The sequence below is a fragment of the Hydra vulgaris genome, chromosome 13 (genome assembly GCF_038396675.1).
Source record: "Hydra vulgaris chromosome 13, alternate assembly HydraT2T_AEP".
In the NCBI taxonomy this organism is placed as follows: domain Eukaryota; kingdom Metazoa; phylum Cnidaria; class Hydrozoa; order Anthoathecata; family Hydridae; genus Hydra; species Hydra vulgaris.
Window position 1 is genome coordinate 30,573,299 of NC_088932.1, and position 22,512 is coordinate 30,595,810.

The 22,512-nt window shown below is 28.3% G+C and overlaps 1 protein-coding gene across 1 annotated transcript; it reads right to left on the reverse strand.

Annotated features, from left to right (window-relative positions):
* Positions 1–11,736: 11,736 nt before the first annotated feature.
* Positions 11,737–18,604, reverse strand: LOC100211495 (uncharacterized). The gene is made up of 2 exons (XM_065815016.1): positions 18,289–18,604; positions 11,737–12,029 (listed from the first exon to the last, which is right to left on the reverse strand). Exons 1-2 carry the CDS (start codon positions 18,508–18,510, stop codon positions 11,877–11,879), a joined length of 375 nt encoding a protein of 124 aa, XP_065671088.1. The 5' UTR covers positions 18,511–18,604; the 3' UTR covers positions 11,737–11,876.
* Between the last annotated feature and the right edge of the window lie 3,908 nt (positions 18,605–22,512).

The window sequence follows — 22,512 nt, forward strand, 5'->3', positions numbered from 1 at the left end:
AAATATATATATATATATATATATATATATATATATATATATATATATATATATATATATATTTTTAATGATAAAATTAAAAAAACTTCAAGTTTGAAGAGTATTGCAGAAGGTCTAACGAATAAGGATTTGGTCATGCGTAAAATAATTAAGGTCTCACGATTAAGGATTTGGTCTTGCGTAAAATAAGATTAACGGGAAGACTTTCTGAATTGTGCACCATTTTTTTTGAGGAGATAAAACTGCTAAAATGTGGCGCCATTGTAAAAAAAAAAGATAACTTTTGTTTTATTTTTTTAAGTTAAAAAGCACTTCTTAGGCATCAATTAATTCCGTTTATGTGGGAGCCTTATTTTGTTCCTATTCTTTTTTTCAACAACAAATTGTAACTTATTGTAGTAAAAAATGAAACTAATTTTTTGTGGTTAATTTTGCACCATGATGCCCTCCCCCATAGCTAAATACATGATGCCTTTAACTGCAAAACATCACACTTTCATTTAATAAACTAGGATTGAAGAAGCCTATTTTTTTATTTCATTAAACTAAAATAAAAAAATAGGTTTGATTTTTAAGTAGTAATTTATGTATAATTTATACAATAGATCTAAAACAATATATATATATATATATATATATATATATATATATATATATATATATATATATATATATATATATATATATATATATATATATATATATATATATATATATATATATATATATATATATAGATGTAATCATTGTCACACTTGTATTGTTTAATGTGCATAATGTATAATGTGATTTTACTAGTATAATCAAGTGTTTGTAAAACATATGAGACTGAAGTACGCGTTATTTGCTCATGTTCGAATGAAATTGATTGTTGAAATAGTGATCCATTATTTAAGTTCATTTAGAATTATCATTACAAAATACATAGTTATATTGAGTCATGATAAGTAGCAGTAAATAAGAAATTTATTGGTTTGCGCTAATTATGCGCATAGTTATAATATGCACAACAAACTTCCGGGTTTTCTAGAATTTATTTGCAATAACTTAAATTAATTCATAATTTTATATCTTTAATGTAAAAGTCTTTAAATTTGTTCACTGTTAAAATAATAAAAGGGATCGGCGTTTAGATACGAGAAAAAATCGTGCGGATCAACAAAATTATTAGCTCAGATTTTCGAGAAAAATATTTGCCTTGTCATGAAAATTTATGAACATTTCTCGAATTTATCGAAAATTTATGAAAATTTCTCGAACTTTTTAAGTAAATCCTTTTTTTCCCATAAATTTTTGTTTTTAAAAAATGTTAACCTTATCACAATGATTAAACATTCGTAGTAACTTATACGTCGGGGAAGTTAGTGTACCTGGGTCCTCCTTGTAACTAAGGCAACCCCATTCTTTTTGAAAGCTATAAAGTTCTAAGTTATGCTTCTTAGTCAGTTGATTAGTTATAAAAATTTTTATTTTTTAATTCTGTTTTGATTTTCAGAAAGCGTTGCTATGACAAGTTATAATCAGAAAACGCTTTTTGATCGTCAAACGTAAATTTTTGTCGCTAGTATCGTAGTATCATTGTTTTACTATCCTAGAGGAAATATGCGCGTTTCTCTAATAAAGAATTTATTTGATAACGAGGTAGATTGTTGAATTTTGATTGGTGCAGAAATTATTTTTCTCGCGGTTGTTTTGGGATTACAATTTTACGCATAAACTTATTTGTCAATTTTTCTCAGAACTATTAGTCAATTTTGTTATTTAGTTAAGTGTTGTAATCAAGTAACACTAGATAAATTTGTTGAAAACAATTTAAGATTAAGTAATTTTAAAATCAAATTTATGTCTATCTTTGCTGCCAATTTATTATGGAGTTAAACCTAATACGGCCCTAGGTACATATTTAATGGCCTAAGGCACAATTAAAAAAGAGCTTGTTGTATCGAGGGCACTTATTTTTAAACTCTTCTACATGACGGATTTTTACAAATTAATTCATTATACCTATATTAATGCAAAGTAATTAATATAGAGATGTGATCATATCCTTGAATTTGGGCATTGAAAAAATCTGGCCCTAGGTACACGAACATCCCCTATATCAAATCTACTTATTTAGTAGTACCGAATTTAAATACTGAATTTAGTAGTATCGAATTAAAAAAACTTGAGGATTCTAATTTTAGTTGATTAAGATGAAAAAGCAACGCATTTTCATCTTAATCAACTAAAAAATTTTGAAAAAATTGTTAGTATCTAACGTTCTATTTTCGTCTTGCTCAAAGATCCTCGATTGCTTCTTTGTTCAGGCGAACATTTGCTAGCTCATTTTTTGTTAAGACTTAAGTTTTATTGTCTTGCTTTCATAAAAGTTATTGTGCTTGGATGTTTCTCAATCAGTTTTTAGAATAAACCATCATAGACTCCTAAATCCTTAAGAGATAGACCTTGGTTGTGTCGATATAATAAAATCCATTTAGTTTAGACAAGAATCAATGACCACTTCACGTCTGCTGAAAACTTGTCACTTGTAGTCTTAACAAACTTTAAAACATAAGCCAGTTTATCTATCATCACAAACTGCTGATTCATTGGAACCACTTCGTCTAGCAAAGTAATGCTTTTTCTCTAGCTGGAAAAAACTCTTTAACATTAACAAAATTGCATCTAGCATTGTGAAATTAGAGTTTCATCTATTTGGAACTGGAGTAATAGTTTTGGCATGTTTAAACTCAATTTCTCACAATCTTGCTTCAAAAGTTGGAAGGCTATAGAAGATTTAACAAAAAGAATTCCAAAATTCAAAGAATTGAACTTTGGAATTCTTTTTGTTGAAAGGTGCAGGCTAGTGCTCAGCGAGGGTCAACACAAAGCATTGAAAAAAACGCTATCAGTATTGATCAAGTGGATAGAAGCTTTGATTGGGGAGCATCAGGAACATTTCATAGTCAAATTTTTCAAGACTGGCTACTTACTGATCATTGCATCCAAATATTTATGAATTTAAAAACTTATTAAAATGTAGTTTGTAATTTTTTGGATATTTTTTAAAAATAAAATAAATGATTAAACACGCTCGTATTTTATTAAACAATTTGGATACATTTTACTGTCATATTAATTGATTTATAATTGTTGGATTTTATCCAAACATTTAACTCTTGAACAAATTTTTTAAAATCTAATAAATTTTATTGATCTATGTCAAATTTTATTATAAATAATATTTAATAACTATCTTTGCAACTATGTAAGCCATGTAACTTTTTTGGACAACAATTATTTTGTATTTGTGCATGTAATTAGTGTTTTGTAAATAACTATTTTATTAACATAATACGCAATGACCTTACTGAGATCATAAAATATATAAAATATATAAAGTATATACTATACAAAATGGCAAAAAATGTTAAAGCTATTAAATAAAAATTATACAAAATGACAAAAAATGTTAAAGCTATTTCTATTTATAGTATTTTAAACACAAATCTGTTAATATTATATATAATGTTAAATATTTTGAATAACGACTCAAAAACAACTATATGCATATACTATAAATAATATATAAATATAATTTTTCTGATTTTTATTTTTACGTAAAGGCCAAAAAGCCAAATTTCAGGCTGAAAAAGCTAAAAATGCCGTTGTAAAAGGAACTCATTCTAAAAAAGGACATAAAGTTCGACACTCTATACACTGCCGAAGACCTAAGACTTTATCTCTCCGAAGAGCCTCTAAACATCCCAGAAAGTTTGCACCTTCAAGAATCAAACTAGATCAGTTTCAAATAGTTAAACATCCCTTGACTACTGAACCTGCTAAGAAAAAAATTGAAGATAATAATACTTTAGTATTTATTGTTGATACTCGTGCTAGCTACAAATTAAATTAGCTGTAAAAAAACTTTATGACATCGAAGTAGCTAAAGTAAATACTTAGGATAATTAAAATAATTAGGTAAATTTATTTTCAACCTATTTGTAGATTTATTATTAATATATTTAGATGTTCTTATATATTTAATAGACTAATATTAAAGTAGAACAAAGTATTTTGCAAATGTTATAACTGCATTATTTATCAGCTATTTATTTTTTATAGACCTGATGGTTTAAAAAAAGCAAGTGTACATCTTGCAACTGATTATGATGCATCTTGCAACTGATTATGATGCATTGGATGTTGCAAACAAAGTAATTTTTTAAATTTTATTTTATTTGTATTTATGTTACCAAGTATCATTATTTTAGTATATGAAGATAATCTGTTTTATTAATACTAAGGTCAACTTTTCTAATCAGCTTGATAAGCATAAATTCGATATAAAAACGACTTGGGCTGTTATAAACCAACTAACATGAAGAGAAAAAAAGAAGCATACTTGCTTACCACAAAAGTTAATTTCCGATAAAAAAAATTAAAACAAGTGAAACAGATATATATCAAGAATTTAACAAATATTTTGTTAATGTAGTCCCCTCTCTTGCTTCTAACATTGCGCAACCAAATAAAACATTTAAAAATTTTTTGGGAGAAAAACCCAACACAAGTATAAATAATGAAAAAATAACTAAACTTGAATTTAATAAAGCAATTATTGAACTTAAACGCAACAAGTCATGTGAATATGATGGTATTTCTAGTAATGTAGCTATTTATGTTATGGACAGCATTTGTAAACCATTATTTTATTTAATATCATCTTCATTTGAAAATAGTATATTCCCTGACAAACTTAAATTAGCCAAAATTGATCCCATTCTCAAAAAAGGTGATTGCAATAATATTTCTAACTACCGACCTATTTCTCTACTCCCAGTTTTTTCAAAAGTATATGAGAGACTTTACATTAAACAATTTATTATACAAAAATCAGTTTGGATTTCAAAGCAATTGCTCTACTGAACATGCTATTATTAAACTTGCTGACAAAATTTATAAGTCGTTTGATTGTGATGAACTGGTATTAGGAGTTTTTATTGATCTTTCCAAGGCCTTTGATACAGTTGACCACAGTGTTTTACTTTCCAAGCTAAACTATTACGGCATAATAGGCTCAATATTTAAGTGGATTCAAAGCTACTTGCTAACAGAAAGCAATTTGTACTACTAGAAAAGTCAGGAGCCCTTGATATTACGTGTGGAGTTCCTCAGGGTTCAATCCTAGGTCCATTATTGTTTTTAATATATATATTAACGACATGCATAAAGCTTCCCAAAAAATATCTACTATTATGTATGCTGACGATACAAATTTATTTTTTAATCATCCTGATGCAAAGACTTTGTTTGAAACTATGAATATTGAACTCGAAAATTTCAACCTCTGGTTCATAGCAAATAAATTATCCCTAAATTGTAAAAAAACTAGCTTTACTCTATTTCATAAAAAAAAACAATCAATTAATCTTCCGTTAAAGCTGCCTAAACTGTTTATTAATAAAAATCAAATTAAACGTGACAAATGCACAAAATTTTTGGGAGTACTTTTTGATGAAAATTTGTCATGGAGAAACCATATTGGTCTTCTTGAAACAAAGGTGTCCTCTGTAATAGGTGTTTTGTATAAGTCAAGACCTTTTCTCCATAGTAAATCACGTAATATGCTTTACTTTAGTCTTGTACATAGTCAGCTTTTGTATGCAAATATTGTATGGGCCAGCACCCATAAAACCAAATTGCTAAAATTGCAAAGTCTGCAAAACCATGCATGCAAAGCATTTAATTATTTAAATAGGTTAGTAAACCCGGCCCCAGTGATGAAAAGCATGATGGTTCTAGATATTGAGAAACTTAACACATTACAGATATTAATTTTTATGTATAAATATAAAAACAATCTTCTACCAAGCGTTTTTTCAGATTTTCTTAAATCATTTTCTGAAAAATATAATCTGCGTTCAAATACCAGGAACGACTATCAACTAGGAAAAATTAAATCACAGCAGTCAAGTTTTCTAATTACAAACCGAGGTCCATCTATATGGAATCGTTTCCAAAATAAAAATATTAAAGACCTAAAAAGCATTTCATCGTTTAAACAACAAACTAAAATGCATCTCCTTAATTCCTGACATATACATTATAGTTTACAGTATTTGTTTTCAGATTTTTTTGTATTTTTTCTTTTTATTTATTTTTTCTTTTTTTTCTTCTTATGTGTTTTAATTTTATTAAATTTTTTATTTTTCTTCAAAAATTAAAGTGTTTTTTTATTTTTATTTCAATAGTGACTAAAGGGGCTCTATGAAAAGGTTGTGATGATAAACGCATCATCCTTACCTTCTTTGAGTCCCTGACTGATTATAACAGTATATATATATTATAAATTAAAAAGATTAAAAACGTTTTTTATAAAGGTTTTTTATGTTTACGATGTTATTTATTTTATATGAAAAATTGAAATATTGTTTAATCAGCGAAATAAAAGTTAAATAATAATAACTCAATATTATTTACTACCGTCTGAAGATGAGCCAGGCATGAATTATTTTTAACCGAAAAAAAGCGGAAAAGGAAAAGAAAATGAACATATAGAAGATGGTGCTTATCAATCTGAAAATTTTTTACATTTTCTACAAAAATGGTTTATTTAAAACAATGTAAATAAGTACAAAAATGGTTTATTTAAAGCAATGTAAATAAGTACAAAAATGGTTTATTTAAAACAATGTAAATAAGTTACATGAAACTTTTTTTTTTTTTTTTTTTTTTTTGTTTAAATTTTCACAACTACATATTAATTACAAATTTTTTACACTGCAATATTATAAAGAAACTGTACTTCCTAAACAAAACAAAAAATACATTTTACAAAATACCGTTAAGTATAGGAAGCAATAATTAGGTATGCTATGACTTGATAAGAAGGGTTTTGTTGTTGTAGGGAACTCGTAGAAGACTGAGATTAGTCTTATCATCGAGAACCTTGAGGTATTGCGTAAAGCACACATATAAACAATGTGATTCTCATTAAAGAAATGTTTTACATGTTATTATTGCAAACTTTTTTTCTTTTCTTTTTAATTGAACTATGTTTTGTGTTAGTGTTGAGGTTTATAATAATAATACTAGCTATATTTGTTAAACAAAAATTTACATTTTCCGTATGAATTTGATTGCTGATTATTTTAATTTGAGCGTAAATTTTGATTTACCATCAGAACTAAAACATTTCTAGGTAATTATCCATGATTTTTGAGTTTCGACTTTAAAGAAGTTATATTGCCTGGGAGAGAAATCAAGGTATAATTCGGAATTAATTTGTTGAATAAATATGGGCCACGATAAGAAATAGAAAATTGAGAATTTTTTTTTTTTTCTAGGGGTACAATAAAGTTACCAGTTGCTCTTGTGTTAAATTTGTTGATATTAGATTGGAAGAAGTTTCCTGTGAATCGGTTTGGAACTAATCCTAGTTTGTATTTAAGCATGAACAAAATGTTAGCGTAGATATTAATTTGGTAAATGTTTAGTGCTTTTATTTCTTATAATAGAGGTTTAGCGTGGGTCAGTTTGTTTATATGGTGTATTATTCTAGAAGCATGTTTTTGTCGTCGATAAAGAGATATTAATTTTGTCTTGTGTGTGCTTCCCCAGGCTATGTTGGCATATGTGAGATAACTATGTATAAAGGAAAAGTAAAGAAGTTTTAGGTTTTTTTGCGATAAAAATGGTCTAGCTTTAAAAAGTATACCAATACTTTTAGATATTTTAGTGTTGATGGCATTTATATGAGCTGTCCATAAAACATTTTCGTCAATAATCACACCAAGAAATTTAATTTTTTGGGTTCTTTCAATTTTTTTGTAGTCAATACTTAGTGTCGGTAGATATGATGGTAGTTTGTTCTTCTGTTTCTTTGAGTGAAATAAAATATATTTAGTTTTTTGCGCGTTTAATGATAACTTGTTAGCACTGAACCATGTTTTAAGATTTTGAAGTTCAAAGTTGACTTTATCAAAGAGGTCATTGATAGAGGTAGATGAATAGAACAGATTGGTATCATTTGCAAACATTATACAATCGAGATTTGTAGAGGCTTTAGGAAGATCGTTAATGTAGAGAAGGAATAGTAAAGGTGCAAGAATAGATCCCTGGGGGACACCGCATTTGATTTTTAATAACTCCGTATTAGTGATACCGTCTATAGTAACACATTGTTGCCTGTTATTTAAATAATTAGTGAACCATTTATTAGTATGATTTTTTATACCGTATTTTCTCATTTTTTCGAGCAGAATTTTATGGTTGACATTATCGAAAGCTTTTGTAAGATCGATAAAAACTCCCAATACAAATTTTCCTTTATCAAATGACGAGCTAATGTTGTCCATTAGGTCTAAGGTTGCATGTTCCGTAGAATGATTAGTTTGAAAGCCCTATTGAGATTCACATAGAATTTTATTGTCTGCTAAATATTTATAAAGTCGGTTGTGCATTATTCTTTCCAGGAGTTTGGAAAACACTGGAAGAATTGAGATAGGTCTATAATTGGTTAGCAATGCCGTGTCTCCAGTTTTAAATACAGGTAAAATCTTCGCAATTTTTAATTTGTTCGAAACAACTCCAGTTCTAATTGATGACTTGAAAACATTAAATAAAGGATCTGCTACAATGGATAAAATATAATATACTACATTGCTGGAAATGTCATCGATGCCCGGAGCTTTGTTCTTTCTGATTGATTTTTTTGCTTCTTCAAATTCCTCCAATTTTAGGTCACTCTCAGAAAATGAACTAGTATGGTCAGTAAAATAGTTATTAAATGAATTGTTCGAGTTGTTTATCTTGGATGCCAGGTTAGGACCGATATTTACAAAAAAGTTATTAAATTTGACGGAGATTTTCTTTATCTGTATACTCAATTCCATTTTCCGCAATTCTGGAGGGTAACATTTCCGATTTAGTTTTGGTTTTTCCGATAATATCGTTCATAATTTCCCATGTTTTTTTAATGCTACCATTGTGTTTTTGTAATTGTTTAGAATAATAGATTTTTTTTTATTTTTTTTTAATTTTTTAAAAAAGGTTTTTGTATTGTTTATAGACAGTAAGATTTTTTTCGTTTCTATTTTTTAAATATTTAATGTATAGTTTTTGTTTTTTCTTTGACGATTTCTTTATTCCGTTAGTTATCCATGGACATTTCAAATATTTAACTTTTATTTCTTTTTCAATAATTGGAAAGTGTTTATTGTAGTGCTCAAGAAAAATATCAATAAATATATTATAAGCAGTATTTGTAAGTCCTCGGTTGCATTGTTGATAAACATTTGACCAATTTGTTTTTGATAAAGTTTCTTTAAATTTGTGAATCGAAGATTTGTTAATTTTTCTTTTATATGTTTTAATTTTTGAATTATTTAATGAGTTTATTTAATTATTTAATAAACTTGATTAGTAACTAACTTGTTATATATCATTGGAAAGATTAATTACTAAGTTTTTATATATAATCGGAAAAACCTTTAATACTTAATATTTAAAAGTATTTTTAAGGTGAAAAAATTTTAAAAAATGGAAAAATCTATGGAATTTAAGTGACACTTATACTTTACGCTTTAAATCAATAATACCAAAATCAGCAGTCGTGGAGTAGTGGTTAGAGTTCTGCCTTCAGAACTGAAGGTCCGTGGTTCAAAGCCGATTCTGGCCATGCATTATTGGTAATGAAAAAATTGTAAACTTCCTGGTTAAATGTTATTCCGCGATGCTCTATGCTGAGAACCAAATAGACGTTTTGGAGCACCTTAATAACTAATAAAAAATCTCAGGTTCAAATCCCGATTCCGCCAACTTAGCGTTGACTAGCACTTAAGTGCAAAGGGAACTAGCCTCAACTATCACTGATATTGCGATGTTTCACAATTAGAAAAAAAAATAGCTGCATATAAAAAGAGTTTTTAAGCTGTCTTTTTATATTGTCAAAAATTTGCACCACACAATTTTATTATAATTTCATATCACTTTTAAACAGCCTCCCTGATTTAGTTTTGTTTTTAAACAACATGGAAGGTTAAATACATAACTTTACAAAAAATTCTTTCCAAAATATCAGTGGAGCAATCGCCCCCATCGTCCATTTCTCCTATGGATCCGCTCTTGTAATTACCACCACAAAATTCTTATTACCAATTGCTCAAAAAAATACTTCTTTTTTCTTTTTTAAAAAATTACTTTTTAGGGCAATTGGTAGTTAACAACAAGTACACTACAAAAAGTTCATTATACACAAAAAGTCGATGTGGGTGTAATAGTGATTAAAATTTTACACAAAAAGTTTGATGTGGGTGTGATGATTAAAATTTTAAACACAATTAATGCAATTATGTAGTATTCATTGTTAACAATAGCCATATTGAGAACGTAAGCCAGAGTCGCCTATCAAAAAAAGTGCAAATCACACCACTTGCGGTTTGAAGTCACTCTATATTTTAGGTCTGTAAATTCATTATTTTTATCAGTTTCCTCAATTAAACCTAATTATGCATCAAAAGTATTTTTAGAGTGTAAAAAAATTTTCCATTTATTATTATTACTAACAAAATTGTCAAATACAAGAATGATAATGATGGGTTTACTTAAGTGTCCCTTTTAATTTTAAAAATATTCAATGTAAACAATTATATATATTATAATAAAGTAAAAATTATAAAAAATACTAATATTAAAAAGTATTATAACATTTTAAATTACATTGTAACGAAACTTAAATAGCTTTTAAATTACATTGTAACGAAACTTAAATAGCTTTTAAATTACATTGTAACGAAACTTAAATAGCTTTTAAATTACATTGTAACGAAACTTAAATAGCTTTAGTAAATGGCATGAAGATTAACAATATTTTGTTTTGGCTTTAAGAAAGTAATTAACATAAAAGAATTCTTAAATCAATTATAAATTATAGTAGCAGGAATTCTACCTAAAAATGGATTATGGCCCACATAATGTAATAAATGTAAATTTATTATTTGTTAAATCTCTAGTTAAAGATGTAGGCAAGCACTGAAAGACGCGCCGCTGCATTGCATAGTGGGTTAAAAAAATAAACAAAAAGTCTAAAAAAGCAAATTAAACAAAATAAAGTCTGAAACTTAAAGATTTAGGCAAGCACTGAAAGAAGCGCAAATCTTTTAATTCAAATAAAAAAACATTTAAAAAAAAAAACACAAAAATTATAAAAATAGAGAGAAATAAAAAAAAGTCAATTTCGATATTTTTTTTACTTCTTTTATTATTTATTTTTGGTTCTTTTTATTATTATTATTATTTTGAAATTATGTTTAATATTCTACATTATCCAGGTTATTCAATAATATAAATTATCTGATTCTAAAATTTTGTGCTTACTGTTTGAAAGGATTAAATCACTACGTCACCGTTCTTTACAACTTAATAATTACCGTATCACGCATACAATATTATATAATTTATATTATAAAATCAAAAATCATTCTAATATATATATATAAAAAGAAAAAATTTATTATTATATATATTTACAAACAAAAAAAGTTTATTTTACATAAATGTATAAAAGTATAATTTAAAATATATTTTTTGAGCTTCATTGAATTCAAATGAAGCTCAAAAAATATGTTCTAGTTTTTCCAGCATGTTTTTCAAAAGTAGCTCTTTCCAATTTAACTTGTGTAATTTATCGATACAATTTCAACATTAATGTACTCTCTAGTTTGGATTTCAGTTGAATAATAAAAAAAAATGTTTCTACGTCAAAATTTTATAATTTTAAAATTAGTCTACATGTGCAAAAATTCTTAAAAATGTTTAATTCTACAAAGCTATGATTTTTCAATTAAATAAATAAGAAAACAATAATTTACATGAATAGTAAACAAAGGATTTCAAATATAGTGAACGACATTAATGTCGCAACCAAAATATTCGCTTTTGTCATCTTCAATTTCAATTGGATGAGTTGTATCATTTAAATAATCACCTTGTCTAATCCATTCGTTACCAGATGCTTCCCAACCAATGTTTAACACAGCATGTAACTATAAATATAATCAATATGTAAATACATTTATTTTTACCATTATTTGTATTATTTTTTTTAATAACATGTAATATTATTATTATTAACTTTATTTTTTTTAATTTTATATTCTTGGTATCATATAATATTAATCGGATCACATTTTTAAGTGTGAGAAGTCTTTTTAAGAATTTTTGATACATTGAAGTAAACTTTGAACTATGTCTTTAGTGTGTTGTGCTCATTGGTGCTTGATAGTACTGCATTATTTAAGTATTAAATTTAAAGCTTATAAATAAGACTCATTATAGTATAGTGTTATACAGTATTACTTGATGGTTTAAAAAGAAAATTGTTTATAATTTACATATATCGATGGGGTCAGTTGAGCCAATGCAAATAGGGCACATATGTGAAAATCTATACTGATCAGTTATTTTAATTATTAAACAGTATATTTATACCTATAATACTTTGTGTTTGAAATGTTTCGAAAATAAATTTTTTAAGAATTAGAGGGATTCTATGAAATATGTTCAAAAATAAAACTTTCAAGGTTCAAAAAACTAATTACAACTTCAATTATACTTTTTTAATTTAATAAATAAAATAATATAATGCAGAATAAAGAAATTATGTTCACCCCATTTTAAAAATAATAGAGCACATTTGCCCAGACAACATAACCTAACAAAAATAATTATAAGTGTGTTGAAAACCCATCATGAGCTTTTATTATTGTAATTTTCGGATAGTCTAGGGTCTTGTCAACTTATTTCTATTAAAAAAAAAAATAAAACCTGAAAATTTACACATCAAAGTAAAAAATGTGAGCTAACATGCCCCTGCCTACAAATGTCTACAGTATATGAATAATATGGGTAAATTAAAAACGAATTATAAAACTAGATAAAATAAAACAATTCATTTTAAAACAACAAAATTCAAAACAAAGTAAAAGTTAAAGGATTTACCTTCTAAATATTTTTTTATATTTAATGACATTTACTATGTCAAGTTTTGTAACAATAAAAAAAACACATTTTAAACAAACTTGAAGAAGTTTATTCATATATTACATATATTGATAAACTTCTTCTTGTTTAATTAATGAATTTTGCCCTAAAATAAAACTTAATTTTTCCTGATTTAAAAAGAGGTCACCTCAAAACTAATGTATGGAACAACTATATATCTGGATATCTAGTTATAAACATAACACATATATAGGTACGCGTAAATGCAGATTTTACGAAACTGTTTTTTTGATCAAATTTCTGTTATACGCTTTTTCAAGTTTGTTGAAAAGTTGCTTGGTATGAACTTGTTTTGCTCTGTTATTTTTTAGAAATATGTATCAACAGATATTTCTTGAATACTAGAATTATGGAACTTGAATTTTGCATGGATTTTTTAATGTAAAATTTTATTTATTATGAATTTGATTGTTGTTAAAAATTTGCTTGTTTTTTGGACATCAAGTATATATCGAAGGAATGCTGGTTCATTTTTCTAATATATTCTCTCACCTTAAATAACCTTTTTTCTTACTACCTGCCAAATTTCATTGAAAAAAAAGCATACTCAGACACTTTAAAACTCTACTCCAATTAGGTAAAATTTTGTTGTTGTTTGGACAGCAAGTATATATCAAAGAATGCTGGTTTATTTTTCTAATATATTCTATCACCATAAAGCATACTCAGACACCTTAACATTATACTCTAATTAGACAACTTTTTAAGCTTCAATAATGCAATACACTCGCAGTGAAGAGGGGTCGAATGTACAAGTAATAACAATAATGATGTTGGATATAGATTATTTAATTGTACTGAATAGTTGTAATATAGTTAGCAATTTTAATGTCATTATATTTACCATTATTTAAATATATTATTTTTATTTATAATAATTAAACTTTTTTTTTCTGCTATCATGGGGCCAAAAACAAAGTTTTTGTTTTATAGTGAATGCAAAAAGTATTTAACTGCTAATTTTGAATTGTCGCAAATAGGCATTGACTCTAATACAAAGTGTAATACATTTTGTAGAAATGGACATATTTTTTTATCATTTACAAAAAATAGTGATTCGTTTCTCAAAACATCTCAACAAGTCACTAGACATTTTAAGATAGAAACGTGTAAAAATCTGGTTAGAAGTCTCATAAATAAATCATTGAATTGGTCTTGAAATTATAACAGGGCTGAGGACAGTAAGCGTTTTTTTGAATTTTGCAATAAACCTCTTTTAAGCCATATATCAAGTTTGCCTAATATTGTATTACCATCAGGCTTCTCAGATGTTTCATATATCAATATGAATGTTTTATCTCCTTTAACTAGTTGAATATTAACATCTGCAGGTTATAGCGAATGAGACGTAACTTAACAAATATTTAGAGAGAAATTAGGCCTTATAAAACAAAAACAAAAAGGTAGGTTATCTTACTTGTTTTCTCGGTTTGCTAACTCTTACAAAGAATGTTGAAACAAGATAGCACTATTAAAAGCTGAATTAAACAGCATGCCAAATCAATTACGTGTTCTGAGGCAAAATGTTAAACAAATAGAAAAAATAATTAAAGCTTTAAGGGCAGAAATAACAGATCTGAAAAAAACACACACAAAAAAATAAAATTACAGTGATCAGATTCGTCACTTTAAAGCTGAAAAAAAAGCTTTGAAATTAAATGAAAAGCATAAGTTAAGGCAACTCAAAACTAAGCATAATGCTGCTATATTTTTACAAGTAACAGGGTAATTGCTAGTTTGGAGAATGATTTGCTCCAGATTAAGGAGGAAAGAAATGTAATTATGCCGGAAGATGAAAAAACATATTTATTACAAATAAGAATAATAATTTATAATATGTTGTTGTGTAATATAACCATCAGGTAACATTCCATATCTTATGAGCAAAATAGGGTATTATATGGGTGTTATTTTTAATAATATTCCTCATTGAAGTACTGTTGAGCAAAGAGCTCGTGAACTTGGCAGTATTTCAGATTTGCAAGCAAGTGGCCTATACATAACAATAATCCTACTCTTGGGTTTGATGCTACAACACAAGAAAGTGTCCACATTAATAGCATTAACTTAACATCTTAAGATAAATGTCTTGTGTTTGCTCTAGATCAGTAACCAGGAGGAACAGCATTGGATTATGAAAGTCATATATGCACTTCAATTGATTATATGGCGTTCGTTTATTCAGATTTTTACCAAAGTAGCTTTGATGAATGTCATAACTCGATTATTGAAAATATATCTAACACAATGTCAGACAGAGTTGCAGTCAACCATCTTACTATAAGCAAAGTTTGTGCAACCTAGGGCGAGAATTTGAATGAGCTGAACTGCCATTTGCAACCTCTCGACACAATTGCAGTTTTATGTCGCTCAGCATTACAGTCTCTTGAGTGTGAGAGTTGTTAGTTATTTGGAAATGATTGTATGGCAGTTAAAATTGTTTTTGCCATGAACAAAATGAGGTTTATAGACGTCAAAGGTGATCCAAAAGGATTTGTAAATTTTTTAGATGAAAACGATCCACGATATCTAGGAAGTATTATTCCTAGATATCGTGGAAATCAGCTTCATATTCTTTTTCAATAATTGTTTCATTTTTATCAACCACTACAGTGAGTTTAAACATTTCCTCACTGTTGGAACAGTAAAATTTAAAAGTTTGCAAGCAATTCTATAAGGGGCATTTTGTAATAAAACTGCCATAAAAGAAATGCGTGTGCTTGCATTGTTTGGAAAACTCCCTACTGAGCCTCGAATGAAAAAGTTTTATGTTTTAGCTCAGGATGCAACTTTTGATCATGTTTCTGGTAGTCAGTTAGTAAAAAAAAGTTTTGCTAATAATTACAAAAAGTAAATCTAATCCAGCTGCTCAGTTTTGTAGAAGAACAGATTTTTTTGGGAATACTCTTGCCCCTAACATTTAAAAATCAATATATGCTCCATTGCTAACCACTAACACTCGTATAAGCTTCATAGATAACCAGTTTAAAAAAATGACTTCTGCTTGTCTTGATGCTGTGCAAGTTGTCTTGAAGCGACAATATAAAAGGTATTTCTCACTTTCTATTACACTAAAGACACTCTAGACACTAAAGGAGGTAAAAGGCGCAAAAGGGAGGAACTTGGTAGATATATCTTAATGATGTTATAAATTTGTTTTTTTAAATGGTTTTTTACTAAATGAACACTATTTTTTATAATTTTTATTAAACTTATTTCATATTAAAAATTTTAAAAATTAAATTTACCAGCTTTATCCACGTCATCACTGCCATCTGGCACCCAGAGTGAAAACCAAGACCTCTTTGGTAAGTTTTTTACTGTGTTTTAATTTTTATTTTTCATTTAATTTTTCAAACACTCATTTAATATTTTTGTTTTAAATATAGACTTGTCTAGGAGTGATTTCTTGGTTTGGCGCTAAAGCCAACCTGGGCCTAAATCAAAAAGGGCCTACCGCACATGGGCCTGATGATGGAAGAGGGATGGCAGAGGATTCAGGAATGTAGTTATTAACAACTAAAAATACACTTATTAATAAGTTTATATAGATTCACTTAGCTGAATCTATATACACTTATTGATAGGTGTATGTATATATTTATTAAGTTGATACTTGTATATAATCTTTTTGTATAATAATTTTTGTATATAGTTGAGTTTGATTTTTTTATGAAAACTTTGTGTTTTATATAAATACTATTTATTATTACAAAAAAAATAATTTTCAAGTTTTAACCCACCCTATCCAAGGTTTGAGAGGTGTAGAGCTTCCGAATAATACCCTCTTGCACCCTTTTCACGCATTTATCCCTAAAACCTTTCTTTCTTTTGATACTAAATTGCATGCATTTTTATATGAAGATACAAAGTAATAATCTTGATATTGGGTCAGAGGGTGCGCCCGAAGCCAAAAGGACTTCTAGCCTATCAACCTAAAGTACCCAAATCATATTTGATGGTACCCTGTTAGAATATATTAAAAAATACAAATAAAAGTTATGAATTTTAATTAAATAATAATATTTTCTTTCAAAAAATCCCAGTTTTTCAATATAATAGAGAGTTTTATAGATGCCCCTCTAGCGATGCTATCAATATTACAACTCAAAGCATAGTGGAGTAGTAGTGTAGTGACAGAGCATATGCTTTATAAACATGAAACTCTGAGTTTGATCCCCACCATGTCCAGCGCTTAAATTGTTTCTCTGCACAACAGTCTTATTACCAAAGCTCAAACTTTGGAGTTAAAGGGTTTATAAAAAAATTCAGAAAAGTTGCTAAACTTAAAGCTAAAATAATTGAAAAGTTTCACATAAAACAGTCATTACATTTTGATAGCAATCACCTTAAAATTGTAGTTGCTATCAAAAAAAACTTCAAGTGGAAAGTGAATATTAGGTGTCAATATTTAAGAATGAGAGAACTAAAGTAAAGTTGAACTTGTCGTGTTTAAATAATGGGATGGCTAAAACTATTGCTGTAAGAATTGCAAAAGTTCTTGATGAACATCGGAATTTGCAGAATTCAATAAGGATTATTATTGCTAATACAATGAAAGTGGTAACACTGGGAAAAAGAATGGAGTAGTTTTCTTACTGCATAAAGTGTTCTTGGAAAATGATATCAACAAATCACAATTTATCAGCACCAAATTATCTTTCATCCCTTTCCTAAAGTTTTAAATCATTTGTTGTCTATAAATTTAAGTGTGCAGGATATAAACCCTGTTATATTAGAAAAACTAATTGCCATCTAAAGACATGAATGATCAAAAACTATAGGAGGGATAAAAACTCTGCACATTTACTTTAACTTATCTTTACTCAAATGAAAGTTTTTTGATAAACTTAATAATGGCAAGTTTTTCATTTTTGTATTCTGCCTCAAACAAATTTGTATTAAAACTCAAAGATTGTATATAGAGTGTGTCAAAGTATGTATATAGAGTGGAAAAATTCCAATATTAATAAACAAGTGAACCATGTAAAATTAACACATTTAATCTAGATCCTTTAGATAAAACCAGTTCTTTAACCGTCTTCTTTTGTACTTTTATGACATTTTTTAACTGATTGTGTATATCATTTTAAATCAATTTTAAAAATAAACTTTTTACATTGTTTATTTTTCGAACTTTTATTCATTTTATGTGGAAATAACTATTTCTTAATTCAAGTTTTTTTTTTGAATCTACTTTTTTCCTTAAATATAATTATAATAAAATTCAAATAAACTTACAGTTGCTCTTTTATAAGAAGGCAAACTTGCATTTTTAATTTCATAAGTCAACAAATCGCCTTTATTATAACTTTGAATAATTATCTTATATTCTCCAAGAAGAACTGCTGGAGCATCCATCCTGTTTGTATCTTGAACTTTTACGGTTAATAAGGAACCATTAGGAATTTCTTCAGGAACTTCTCCACAAGCAAATACAATTTTTCCACTGACATTCATCATTAAGCCTTACAAAGAAATTATTTCTACAATTACAAATTCACAGATTTTTATTACAACCGCGGCACTCATACAGTTATTGAGTTTTCAAATAAACGCGGACCTAGAAAGTTTTCGCGCATACGCCTCGTTTCGCGCATAAACATTTTTAAAACCAATGCACACACATTCGCGCACGCACGCACACACACACACACATACACACACACACACAATCAAAAAAGAAAACACGCAATTGTAAAGGAACTTTTAAAACAGTATATTATCTTGTTTTAAAATTTCCTATACAACTTTGTGTGTGTGTGTCAGTGACGGATCCAGCATTTTTTGGTGTTTAAGATAGCTAACTTCTAGACATGGAACAAACTCCAAACATTTGTATGTTTATACTTATGTCAAATAATGATTCTTTGCAAAAAATTGTGATGAATGGAGGCTGGGAATAAAAAAGCCCTAAAATTTCATTCCCCACCCGAAACGTGAGAGCAACAAGTTGATAAATTATATATTTTGTACTTTTTTCAGCTAGACCTATATTCATCGACAAACTTTAAGTTTCATCTCAGCGTTCAAAAATAATGACCATATTAAGTTTAAACACGCCTCAATTTAAGGGGGTCTTAAAAATTATATGGTCATAACTTTTGAACTCTGAAAAAAATTTATTGATGAATATAAGTCTAGTTGAGAATAGGAAAAATATTTTATCAACTTGTTGTCTTCACGTTTGGAATAAGTGTGTGTGTGTGTGTCTGTGTGAACAACATTTCGTCAAAAATAAAGTAAAAACTTCAACAATATAATTAAAAAGTTAAATTAAAAATGTTCATTAAAAAAACAATTTTTTCATAACATCGGTAAACACTAAAATTTTAACCAAAACTGTGTTTAGTTTTTTAAATTAATATTCTGCCCTGATAAGGAAGATAACAGTATCTGTAAAGTGTACATTTGCAATATACTTATTGTTCATATGCATAGCATAAGAACTTTTTAAATATTTATTTATAAATTTTTTTTTTAACTATAAAATTAAAAAAACAATTTTGGATAAAGTCAGACAAAAATAAAGACTAAACAGATAAAAAAAGCCAATCTATAAACACCGTAATGATTTTAGTAAGTAAAAAATTTATTTCACTCTGGCTCGATTAAATCGTCTAAATTAGACGTTTAAGATGAGTTCAAAACTGTCGTCTGGCATAAGTAAACACAATTTAGAAATTATGTCATCTTTTTGCTGTACTTTTGTTGCAGCCACTCATGTAACAGATTTTTCTACACCCAGCCTTTTAACTTTAGCAGATATGGTTTAGTTTTGTTCAACTGGAAAGTGGATAACGAGTTTATCTAGTCGCTAATAATTGTTGGTTGCATTAACTTAACTATATTGTTCCAGAATCAGCATTTTGCATACATTTAAAGTATTCATTAAAATCATAAACTTTGCCAATTGCTGCTTAACTAAGTTATAAATATTTTGAACCGTAATGAATATTTTGAAAGTTATGAATATTTTGAAAATGTATGTCCAGGTTCAAGATGTTTAATTTAAATTTTATTTGCTAAAGTCTCATTATTGTTTACAATGTAAAGTAGAAAAGTGAAAAATAGTTCGAGCGCTTCTAAGTAGCATAAAACTTTCATTGAAGGGAATAGCTAATCGAGTAAAATATACAAAACAAATCGAGTAAAACATACCAATTTAAACTCATCAGTTTACACGTTGTTATAATTTGTGTTTAACGAGTAAGTTATCTAACTTAAGTTACCGTTGTAAATATTAAATCCGACATGACTATGTTCATAATATTATTCGCGATATCCATGGCAGCATTGTTATAAATAGTCAATCCAACATCAACTAAGTTTATTATATAATACTGAAAAAATTTTTGAGAAACAAAACCCTAAAGTTGAAGAATTTATAATTATCTCATAATTATATGTTCAATACAAGTATTACAGAGCAAGCAATTAAAAATTTGTAGCATTTTAATGTCAACCATTTCAGTTAATTTTCAGTTTAGTTTCCCTCTAGCTTTAGCTCAAATGCAGTTTGCAGCCACTCAAACAAGTTTAGAATAACTGGTAGCTCACTCTCCGGCTTATCAGCAGATGGCATCTAAACCGTGTCATCACCAGATTCGTCAGCTTTAGTATTGGATGTGTTGGTGGTGCTCCGAGCTTGCCTGCAATCCATGATATATTCTTGCACTCTGGGCAAGATCTTGTTTGAAGCTCATTTTTGGTTACTGATGGACAGTACATGTCAAATGGAGATTCCAGTGGTATCTTGACTGACGTGAATGTTATTCGTTTTGCAAGGGAAACAAAATACGGTTTGGTAGTTGCAGATACCATGCTTGTTTCTGGAATGCACAACCCTTCAATTAAATAAGATAATACTACTGTCTCTGGAAAAAAGCATTGTGGGAATAAGTGTTCCATAAACTGCACCATGGTTGACAACAGTCACGTTTGTCGCACTTTACAATTTGCAAAAAGTACTGGCTCTGTCTAATATGAGTTGCCACCCACTTTGCACAAAGTTATTCTAATGTTACTGCTGTATCATTTGGATTTCCATATTCAGCAAATACTTCCTGGTTGTCAACTGTTAACTCCGACCATTTTTCTGCTAAGGTTGTTGCTGTCTTCTCAAAATTTAGCTTCTCCAATTCTGCGTCTATTGTTTTCCCGGATCCATCAAGATGTGGACAAAAGTAGTCATGAGGTAGCACCAAACCCGACTAAGCCCAACTAACTCACGACTAAGTGATGCTATACGTCTCTCCACTCTATTGTACGCCGATTAGTGAGGTGCATTGGTACCTGTCAAAAATGTATCAAAGTTCCATGCTTTAAACCTGGCTATGGCAACTTGGAGTGGTTTTAGAAAGCAAGGATTTTAATTCAACCCACTATCGCTTGCAACAATAAATATTGGCTTGACTTGACCATCAGATCAGGTCATAATTATCTTATAGTGTCAATGGATCTCAAACACTCTTGGTCACTACCATTTCTGATGGCAGTACTGCTATCATGTTTCATCAATCTTATTGCAATCTATGGGGGATCTAAACATGAGATAGGATTGGTGAATTTGTCAGGATTGATGACACACGCATAAACTGATGGAATAAGTTTGTGTCAAGCAGCAACAGCAAAGTCATGGTCCGGCAGTTTGACTTTGTATTCTTTTGTATTCAATATCGGTACTTGTTTTGTTGCTGCCGCTAAACCATGCTTTAAAAAAAACATGCCTCAGAACCAAACGTGGCATATATTTTATCCAAGTAGACCATGGATGCGAAAGCAAAGGCAGCATCTTGATGACGATTATGGGTAGTGTTCTCTACACGAGAGCTAAACGGGCACCATCTTAATATGTCACTTGCTTTCAAGTAACAATGATTTGCTAGGCAAGAGTTGTAAATACGTTGCTGAAAGTGACAAGCTGTATTCTTGTGCCATCAGTGATTTTTTCAAATTATCCAATGTTTTACATAATCTCAACGTTTCGGAACGACGACGATTACTGGCTGCAGCACCAATTAAAGCAATTCTGATTCTTGCATTCAATGTATTTTGGTTGACAATCAGCTTCACCTTCCAACCTTTTCAGTTGATTCTTTTTCTTTTTAACATCCATTTCGACAGAACTCATTTTCAACTTCAGGTCTTCAGTCATCAATCCAGTATCTCGAATCTCATACAAAGCTAACAGTTGTTCATTCAGTTATGAGATGTTTGAAGTTAGATTTTTTTTTTTTTTTAATTGCATCCCACAAACAATTTGCTTCCTTCTGCTGGACTGATTTCGAACTCTGAGACATAAATATGCACTCGGCAGCAGACAGTTGGTTGTATCTATCAGTGTTATCCATTTTCTTAAAAAACTGGTTTGCTTTATGTAATATTTCTTTGTTAATGTAAATAACTTTTTTAAAATGATAATTTATTACAACTTTATTAAAATGTCTTTATTATTTTATAAGC